The following is a 10,836-nucleotide window of genomic DNA, read 5'->3' as shown; positions in this document are numbered from 1 at the left end:
AAAGACTGAAACAATTCGAAACAGGATACCGTAAAAAGTCTGAAAACGCTGGCCGATCACACCAATAACATCACGATAGATGCAGCCAGAAAAAGTAGATGAAACGTCTACAAACAGTGTCATCGCGAAACAAGAGGAAAGAAACCATATGCATCCCTGGAATACGATTACTCGACGTGTAGTTACGTGTTTTATATATGCGTATTCAAAGTAAAGACATGCACAACGGTCGATCGCAATTCCAGTTACGATTGAAAACGATCCACTCCCACACAAGAGCGTCAAAAATAATCCAAAGTAACACACTGGTTTATGCATTGTTACAGGAATAGTGTACATTAGGACGTATTGCAAAAGGAAGGATATACCGGAAAGTATTCCGCTAAGAAGCAAGTTCATAATCGGCAGCTTGACCGCTACAGGGATACCTTTCGTTTTCCACATTGACAAGAATGCGCAGACATTCGGAATTGTTATGAAAAATGATACAGCGAAAAAGGAATTTCCAGGCATGCGAATCAATGGATCGGCTTGGTTGAGTATCAAGTCAGTGTTATTCATATTGATTATTTCAAAGAGTTATTCCGATACTTGGATTTTTATTTTCTCCAAAATCTCTACAATTTAATTGATATCATATCACAACGCTATGATTTGAAATATAATAAACATCAAATCATCTGTTTTGACTTATTCTTTGCAGTCCTCTTTTGAAGTTATTTTCCCCCCGAGGTCAAATCGTTTCTCCAACTCTCCTGTCATTGGTGATTTCTTCATTTTGTCCCAGTTCATCATCTAGTGAAAGAAAACAAAGACAAGATTATAAATTGTGCTTTTATTTAACTTTAAAAGCCAGATTAATTTGCATGTTATCTGTGAAAAAAAATCACACCAAAGAAAAAGTATATCATGATGGCATTGCGTGAAAAAACTAGATATGATATGGCGTTTGATAGCAAATAACAGGAATGAAAATAATAAACACTGCTGCTTCCAAGCTACATGGTATTCAGAGGACGGCAAGTACCAATTTTAGAGCTGATGGTTGGTCTCGACCAGAGGACAGCTGCAATACACTACAGTCAAACCTGCTCTAACGACTGCCTGTATATAACGACCGCCTGTCTATAACGACCGATTTTAAGATTCCCCATGAGATTTTACTATATAACGGCCCTCTGTATAACGGCTACCTGTCTAATGTGACTAACGACCGGTGATTTTGGAACGGCGGTCGCTCATTTATTTTCTATATCACCATGCGTGTCGGTGTTACATTACACAAGTGTGCATAGGTGGCTTCATTTGACACTGTCAGTTAATTTTGTGATTACAACTAGGATTTGGTTTGGTCTATTTTGTTTAACGTCCTTTTAACAGCTTAGGTCATTTAAGGACGACCTCCCGTGCGTGCGACATGCATGCGTGTGGCGAGTGCGTATGTGTGGTTTTGGGAGGCTACGGTATGTTCGTGTTAAGTCTCCTTGTGATAGGCCGGAACTTTTGCCGATTTATAGTGCTATAGGACACCCCACCCGGTCACATTATACTGGCAACGGGCGAACTAGTCGTCCCACTCCTAATATGCTGAGCGCTAAGCAGGAGCAGCAACTACCAATTTTAAAGACTCTGGTATGTCTCGGCCAGGAGACAGAAACCAAAGCCTTCCTAGCAGGGGTGAACGCTCAACTAAAAGACAAAGCGAGGCAGTGTCAAGGGGGCATTAGGAAGAAGAGAGTTGTTAAAAAAGAAGAGAAAAGATAAGATCCCAAACTTAGTCGCGTCTTACGATCATGCAATGGGGGCAGCAGGTCCAATTCTTACGCCCTACCTGCAGGGCCTCGGCCTGCATCGCTCACCTGGATATTTCCTTTTTTTTAATTTTTTTTTTTATTCAAGATCAACATTTTAATTTACAATACAATTTCCTAATGCAATAGGACAACCATTCAACACTCATCTTGCATACACAATAATTCCACTTCCACTTGCATACACAATAATAGACAACTGTTATAAATACTGGAATAATATTGAATATTAAATAAAAGTCTTTTGAAATATATACTACTATTTATCATATTTTCTTGAATTAGAGTCATGATACACAATAAAACTATCAGATTTGGAATATACAAAACTGTGTTATTAGATTTGAAGTGTAATTTGGATGAGCTAATTACAAATGATTCCATCAATAAATATAAAATAAAGGGGAATAACTCATTCTTTCTACATATTTCTTACATACAAATACTGATAATCTTGCTAATTTTAGATTAAATATACAAATGGTGTATGAGATTGCTATGAGATTTGGAAAGAAGGAAGAAAAAAACAAAAAAAACTACATATATACATGTACAATTAACCGGTATAATTAAAAGTACTGTAAAATTTTATTAAAATAAAATTAAAATATTACAAAAAATCATATATTAATTTGTATTGTATAAGTACCAGATGCATTGTAATTAGGTTATAGTTAATCAGAAAAGATAATGTATATAGTTTATTATGATAAGAAATAAAAAAAGGTTAGAAAAAAAAGAAAACCCGCGCTTTATCCGCGTCCGTTAATTCCGGCTTGAGATATTACATTTACTTTACTGTTTCCGGTATAATGTAACGCGTGTGGAGTAGGCCTATTCCAGGATTAATTATAGCTTCGTGTGGATAACAGCGTTATTTGTAAGTATTTTCCTTAAATAATTGAATTTTATCTTTATCGATACTTGTGTTTTATGGTAATAATATAAGTTGTTCTGAAAGGTTATAGCCTTTATCAATGCACATGTGCACACCACGTGTTTTTATGTAGGCTAAGCTTAACAGTACAGTAAGGCTTAAACTGTATTTGACTGAGATAATTGGTATTATCTTTATTTAGAACAACATAATTAGTATAAATATAAATGTATTTATTATAATAATTATACCTCAGAAGTTTCCCGGAAGGTCACGTTTATCTTCGGGATTTTCCACTGATGTCTTCACTGTCGTGATTTAAAATATGTAAGCGGGTCATTGATGTTTTGGTATTTGTTTACATTTGTAGTGTTGACTGGATATATGCCGCGGATGCATACTTACAGTGGAAGGCTAACTGAAAAGACTTTTTAAAGTGTTTAGCAGTATAAGAGGGATGGATTTCTACTCTGATAAACAACGCATCACAGTTTTGAAGACAGAGGAGAGTTGTTTATTTCTGTGTTTGTAGTTGTCTTCTAATTGTTTCATATATTTTTTGAATATTGGCTGTATGTTAATTTGGGTGGTTTTCCCATCACTCATGAAATAGCTTTTGTATATAGAATAACCCATGATTGTCAAGAGTTGGTTGATGTCAGAGTATTTTGTGTATGAGATTTTATATCCTATCACAAGGTTTTTCAAATTTAGCATATTTTTGTTATATCTCAATTCTAAAAAGATTCTATTCATATCTGTTTTGAAGTTGGTTATGTTATAGTCAGAAATTATGTTAATAATTATTTCTGGTGTACCCCTATATTTTTTGGTTATGTGCAGCATTAAGCGTCTAAAGGGAGACAACTCGAATTTATTCACGGTACAATTATCGATCGGTTTTTGGTGATCACGTGACTTGCTCCTGACGCCATTAAAACATCTCGAAGAGTACATCTTGTGTCTCCTGTTTTTCAGGTCCTGGTATCTCCCCTCCCCTCCATACCTGGTGTAACATTTTGGGGGCTTGTCTGGGATCATGGAGTTTGAAGAGCATTTTCTTTTCACAATAGGGAGGATATACCAGGCCTCGATGGAGGACTTGCTGGAGGTTGTTAGTACCAATGGCATTGATATTAGTGAGGAAAACAAGGAGAATAGAGTGAACGTTATCGGTATTATACAGAAATGGTTCGAAAAACAGAAATTGACCGCCGATGACAAGGGATTTAGTGCCCTAATAGTCACTGATGTAACCCTTGAGGCAGGGGGCCATGTAACAGCATCTCCAAAGGTAAAGACTGAACCAGAGGTTAAGGTAAAGACTGAACCTGAGCCTGGAAACATGTCAGCAGGAACAGAGAAGGAGAAAGGTCCAATAACTCTCAATCGTCGTGAATTTAAGATCACCGGGCAAGTAGATGCGAAAAATGGAATACCCTATGTCGGATTAGTGAGACAGATGCAGATGGGGGAAAAGAAAGGTTACCCAGACTATGAGATAGTCGACGCAGTGCTGAAAGCGGTACCAGCTAATTCCGGTTTACGTAGCTATCTTGAAGGTAGAGATGAACTTTCTTTATCTACATTAAGAAGTCTACTCAGAGCCTATTATCGGGAAAAATCAGCAACAGAATTATACAACGAACTCATTAGAGCAGCACAGATGCCCTCAGAGGATTGCTCTGAATTCTTAATGAGAACACTAAATTTAAAACAAAACATCATCTTCGCATCAAAAGACAGTGACCCTACGTCACCCCGTTATGATACAGCCCTGGTCCAGGCATTATTCGAACGTTCCGTTCTCACAGGCCTAAGAAATGAGTCAGTTCAGATAGAATTTGAGAGCATCTTAAAAAGGACCAAAAGCGACGAGATACTTCTAAAGGAAATGAATGACATTGCCGTCAGAGAAACGGAAAGAAATTCGAAGTTGGGAAAGAAAAACAATTCATGTTCAGTGAACAAAGTGAGTCAGAGCTCGAGTAAACAAAAACGTGAGCCCAAGGAGGGTACTTTCTCCGTTGAATTACAGGAACTCAAAGCCGAGGTCGCTGTCCTTCGCGAAGCTCTACAGGCAAGTTCACAGTCACGTCCACAGTCGCGTCCACAACGCTGGGGTTGTACCGCCTGTCAACAGTTGGGGAACACTGATTGTAAGCATTGCTTCCGTTGCGGTAGTTTGGAGCACTTCAGACGGGGTTGTCGCGCAAAAGTCGATAAAAAGCAGGGAAACGAATGAGGGTTCCTCTAGAGGGACAAGAAGAACCCAAGGAGCAAACGTCCCAGCCAGGTATTTGTTGTGGAGAATGTGGGAAGACGAATCCAACATTACGATGTAAAGGCTGTAATTCAGCTATGTACTGTTGTCAAGCATGTCGTGCGAAAGCATGGCCTACACACAAAGCGTTATGTCAGAAAGTTCAACAGTTAGAGACAGGAGTGTCAAGGAAAGTGACCGTTCATGAATTAAAAGGCAGTGTGTTGAGTCTACCACCTAAGTTAAAGACTAAGATGACCAAAATAGTTGGGACAAAGTGTATTGTTCAAGCAGATCTAAGCAAGGTAAAAACTGGTGTTCTTTGGGACACAGGTGCCCAAGTGTCACTTCTAAACTACAAATGGCTGCGCAAGAACTTACCGAGCATTCCTGTTCAGCCAGTCAGTGAACTGGTACCAGACTTGTCCATATTTTCTGCTAATGGCACCACAGTACCATTCCGTGGATGGGTCCAGGTTGAGGTTCTACTGCACACATCAGAGACGCCACTAGTAGTGCCTTTTATTGTCACAGACACTTCAATGGAACACCCAATCCTGGGTTATAATGTGATTGAACAGTTGATAAAAACTACCGACACGCAGTTGCCACAAGCGGCATTTCCAGACTTAAAGGCTGACGATCTAGTCTCCCTGTGTACCTTGATTCGCCGAGGTCAGAATGAAGATGTAGGAGTGGCAAGAACTGGTAGGAGTAACATTGTTGTTCAAGGAAACAGTTCAAAAACAGTAAGAGCAGTTGTGAGAGGTGATAACCAGGAGTTTCCCTTGAATGCACTATTTGTACCCACTGTGAACGAAACATATGGCCTATCATTAACAGAGACATTGGTTAAGGTTAAAACTGGTAAAACAAGTACGGTGAAGGTTGTGGTCGCAAATCATACACAAAATAACATAATGATTCCCAGGCATACGGAGATTGGTCTTTTACAGACCGTGGCATCAGTTGTTCACTTACCAGTTGACATTACTGACAGGGTCGAGGACACTACTGACATGTCGCTAAGCAATCAGTCAAAACCTCATGAAGATGGTATGTGGGAACCAGTAGATTTGTCTAGTTCAGAACTTTCTGAAGAACAGAGAAAAGCGGTGAGGCAACTACTACATGAGGAGAAGGAGGCTTTCTCGAGATCCGATGATGATATTGGCAATGCACCAGGATTAGAAATGGACATAAAACTTGTTGACAATATCCCTGTACAGAAGTCATATACATCTATTCCCAAACCCTTATACCAGGAGGTCAAGGACTAGTTGCATGATTTATTAGCTAAGGGTTGGATAAGAAAGTCGAGGTCATCCTACTCGAGTCCTGTTGTCTGTGTTAGGAAGAAAGATCAAAGTTTGAGACTGTGCTGCGACTATCGTCGTTTAAATCTGAAGACCATTGATGATCGTCACCCCCTTCCTAGGATTCAGGATGCACTCGACAGTCTCGGTGGTAGTCAGTGGTTTACATTATTTGACCAGGGTAAAGCTTATCATCAGGGATATATTCGTGAAGAATGCAGACCCTATACAGCATTTATTACCCCCTGGGGATTGTATGAGTGGAACCGTATTCCATTTGGATTGGCTGGAGCACCAGGGACATTCCAGCGGTTTATGAATGAGTGCCTAGATGGGTTGAGAGACCAATGCTGTCTACCCTACCTTGACGATATTTTGGTCTACAGTAAATCGTTTGAGGAACATATAGAACATATAGTTTTTGGCCTTAAAGTGGGCGGTCGCGGAGCGTTTCAGAGACTATCTATACTATGCACGCGAGTTCTCGGTATACTCCGATAACAACCCGTAACAGTATAGTTTCACATCGAGAAAACTAGACGCCACACGGTTAAGATGGGTTTCTGAACTGGCCGACTTTAGATTTAAAATCTATTACAAACCAGGACACCAGAATCAGGCAGCTGATGGTCTTAGCCGCATGTCATTGGATATTTCTCGTGTAATGTCGTATTGTACTGAGGTCGTGGATCCAGATTCTTTGAAAACCACTCTATGTTCAGCAACAGCACGGTCAGAGGGAGAAAATGTTTGGGTTGCCTCCCTTAGTGAGAAATCATTAGACATTGAGAACGGCAAACTTGGAAGCTCAGCAATTATTCCATTTTCCCTTGATCAACTCCAATCCGCTCAGAGGGAGGACGCTGACATTGGACCTGTGTTTAGTTTTCTGAAGGAGGAGAAAAAGCCCACACAGAACACAATTCGTCAATTGAGGCGTGACACTAAGGCACTTTTGAGGGAATGGCCTAAGTTATATGTGGACGAGAACAACCTCCTGAAAAGACGCTCAGCAGGCACCGATGGCCAACGAATTCAGTTAGTTTTGCCTCACAGATTCCGGTCAAGAGTGTTGGAAGAGTTACATGTTAAAATGGGACATTTAGGTGCTGACCGGGTACTAGACTTGGCAAGGGCCAGATTTTATTGGCCACACATGGGGGCTGATGTCGACCAGTTTGTGAGAGCATCTTGTTTGTGCATGAAAGACAAGCGGCCACACCAACGCCGTGATGCTCCGTTGACACCGATAGAGACTTCATTTCCCTTTGAATTGGTATCTATTGACTTCCTTCATCTTGAACGTTGTAAAGGAGGATACGAATATATCCTTGTGGTAATGGACCACTATACAAGATTCGCGCAGGCCTATGCAACGACTAATAAGAGTAGTAAAACAGCCGCTGAAAAGTTATTCAATGACTTCTTCCCGCGGTTTGGATATCCCTGTCGTTTACATCATGACCAGGGGCGCGAATTTGAAAACAGACTGTTCAAAAATCTCGAGAAGCTGTCGGGAGTGGGTCACTCGCGTACCACACCTTACCACCCACAAGGAAACGGACAGGTGGAGCGTTTTAATAGGACCTTACTCGGGATGTTGAGGACGCTGACTAAAGAAGGTAAAGCGGACTGGAAACAGCATTTGAATGGGGTCGTGCACGCATACAATTGTACAAGATCAGACGCTACGAACTTTTCACCATTCTACTTGTTGTTCGGTAGGCACCCTCGGTTGCCAGTTGATCTACTGTTCCAACATGCACACCCTGAAGGTGAGAGTAAAGAATCATACTCTGGTTATGCCAGTAAGTGGAAAGATCGTATGAAGGAAGCATACAGCATTGCGACCAAGAACGCACATCGATCAGCTGCTAGAGGGAAAATGAACCACGATTCGAGAATCACCAGCGCTTCATTAGAACCAGGAGATCGAGTTTTGGTGAAGAATTTAGGTGAACGTGGTGGACCTGGTAAGCTGCGATCCTTCTGGGAGGATCACATTCATGTTGTTAGGAAACGTGTTAATGATTCGAGTGTATATGATGTGTGTCGCGAGGATGGAAAAGGCCGCATTCGCCGCCTGCACCGCAATCTTCTATTACAGTGTAATAGTCTACCACTTGAGGGTATTCGCCAGGAACACAGACCACACAGTGCTCGTCTCAAGAAGCAGAGGAAATCCAGACCTAAAGATCTAACTTCTGAGGATTCTTCAGATGAGGAAACTCTTTTAAAACAGGGAGTCTCCCAACTTAATCCCAAAGCAAATGAGTTCATACCTACAAATTCTAACCTTGATGATAGTCATTTGGATAATTCTTTACTGGATAGGTCAGAAGAGCACAGCAGCGCTATCAACGATGAGGAAACCTTGGTCAAGGACATTGAAGGTATTGGAGCAGATGTTGAGGAGGATACCGCAACAACAGAATGTGAGGAATCTGAGGATAGCCCCGATCATACAGATGAGAAACTGGAGGAGAGGAATTCAGACACATCTATTAACCAGGAGTTGAGTGATGAGTCTATTCACATCGATGAAGAGACAATTGTGGGAGACGGGAATATCACTAGCGAAGAATTTATAACTGGCGACGAGAACAATAGTGAGGGAGACTCTGATGATGAGGACATTCAGCGTCGACCGCAACGTGAACGTCGCGCACCACGTACATTGACATACAACGAAATGGGTAAACCCATTTACAAACCAGTAATTGACGTGATATCTGTTCCATAGCTTTAAAATGTTGAGAACTGAAGTTTAATTAGTATTAATTCCTGTTTAAAATAATTTTATGTTGTTAGAGAACAAAAATGTACATTTGAAACATTTGATGTGAGGTTTGTTGATAGTTTCAACTGTCAATTGTTATTAAGCTTTGTGTAACGATATTTAGTGTTGATGGATTTACAAGTATTTTGATACTTCTTCTGTAGAGTGGCCATCTAAAAGAAAAACCAGTGATCATTGTAATCGCTGTCATCATGTAATGCACTATTGTCGAACATTGATGTAACAATTTAGAAAATTACCTTTGAAATATAAGGGCCAAGTATATTTTGGGTAAATGTCGGGACGACATTACTTTTTGGGGGGAGAGTGTTATAGTCAGAAATTATGTTAATAATTATTTCTGGTGTACCCCTATATTTTTTGGTTATGTGCAGCATTAAGCGTCTAAAGGGAGACAACTCGAATTTATTCACGGTACAATTATCGATCGGTTTTTGGTGATCACGTGACTTGCTCCTGACGCCATTAAAACATCTCGAAGAGTACATCTTGTGTCTCCTGTTTTTCAGGTAAAGTATATGGGTTTGAACTAATGCTGAAGATTGTTACTTGGCAGATATATACATGAACATGTTGTTGAATTGTAGAAATGTTTAATTAATGTTGACATTTTGTCAGATGGTAATATTAAGTGTTTGAAGCGAAGCAAAGCTTCGATTACCGAGAACCATGTGCTCGCATGGATGAGGTGTAGTTTTCAGTTTTACTTTTCTCAAAGAAAATGGTATTCTAGACATGTATTTGAGAAGGAACAGTATTTCTTTTGATAAAAGTGTTATTTTAAAGTCAGTAAGAGGTAAAATTCGACTTTATTAGAATCAATTAAATTTTTGAAACTTTTTCATGTTTTCACTGTCCCATGATGCCTTGTAAACATGGCTGCGCCCATGATTTCACCGGAAGTGACAATAAACCATGTAAACAAAAGATTGTCACTTAACTTATAGTAGACAGTATCTATGTAGAATAATTTTCGAAGTTATCTTAAGGAAAGAATAGAGTAACCAGGAATTTTAAATGTATTTTCAGAAATATGTTTACTTTAAATTCTTTTGAGCCTAAATATGTTAAACTACAAAGTTACTAATTGTGCCAACAGTTTATACTGAATGGTTGTGCCAATGATAAATACCATATGTACTTTATGGCAACTGAATACCATATCCAAGTTTTCATTGAGGATATTATTGTCAGTTAGAGTGAAATACTAGTCTAGATATGTACAGGTCAGTTAATTAACAGTGTTCTGTGTTATTACAAGTGTAATTACATAGGTTGTTGATTTTCTATCAGTATTGAAGGTACTTAATGTAGCAATAGCATGAAATCTAGTCTAGTCATGAGAAATATGTGCCAATTATATTTTATTTCAATTTTGAATTTATGTCGTGAAAATACTCAAGTGTTGTACCCCTAGACAACAAAGCAAACCAAGTCATTTGTATTTTGTATTGTAACATTTATTGTTATGTGACTTGCTCCTGACGCCATTAAAACATCTCGAAGAGTACATCTTGTGTCTCCTGTTTTTCAGGTCCTGGTATCTCCCCTCCCCTCCATACCTGGTGTAACAGTTAGATAAGGACAAGTTATGAAGAAATGTTGATAATCTATGGTGTTTGGGCATATATTGCAGAATGGGTCAGGTTTTACTTTCCATTGGCATAGAATTTGTTTTGTTGGCAGAATTTTGTTTATTAATTTCCATCGGTATTCTTTCAACTTATTATCTTCAATATCATAAAATATCAATTCACAAGCACATTTTA

At 39.4% G+C, this 10,836-nt stretch overlaps 1 protein-coding gene across 1 annotated transcript; it reads left to right on the top strand.

Annotated features, from left to right (window-relative positions):
- The first annotated feature begins 7,842 nt into the window (after window positions 1–7,842).
- LOC117344286 lies at window positions 7,843–10,622 on the top strand. Its single transcript, XM_033906978.1, has 2 exons — window positions 7,843–9,576; window positions 10,602–10,622. Exon 1 carries the CDS (start codon window positions 7,865–7,867, stop codon window positions 9,008–9,010), a length of 1,146 nt encoding a protein of 381 aa, XP_033762869.1. The 5' UTR covers window positions 7,843–7,864; the 3' UTR covers window positions 9,011–9,576; window positions 10,602–10,622.
- Window positions 10,623–10,836: the final 214 nt, after the last annotated feature.

The sequence above is a fragment of the Pecten maximus genome, chromosome 15 (genome assembly GCF_902652985.1).
Source record: "Pecten maximus chromosome 15, xPecMax1.1, whole genome shotgun sequence".
NCBI lineage: Eukaryota > Metazoa > Mollusca > Bivalvia > Pectinida > Pectinidae > Pecten > Pecten maximus.
This window is presented reverse-complemented; position numbering and strand designations above follow the sequence as displayed.

Excerpts from the sequence above, each read along its gene's own strand:
- LOC117344286 (XM_033906978.1), top strand. The coding sequence starts at position 7,865 with ATGTTGAGGACGCTGACTAAAGAAGGTAAAGCGGACTGGAAACAGCAT.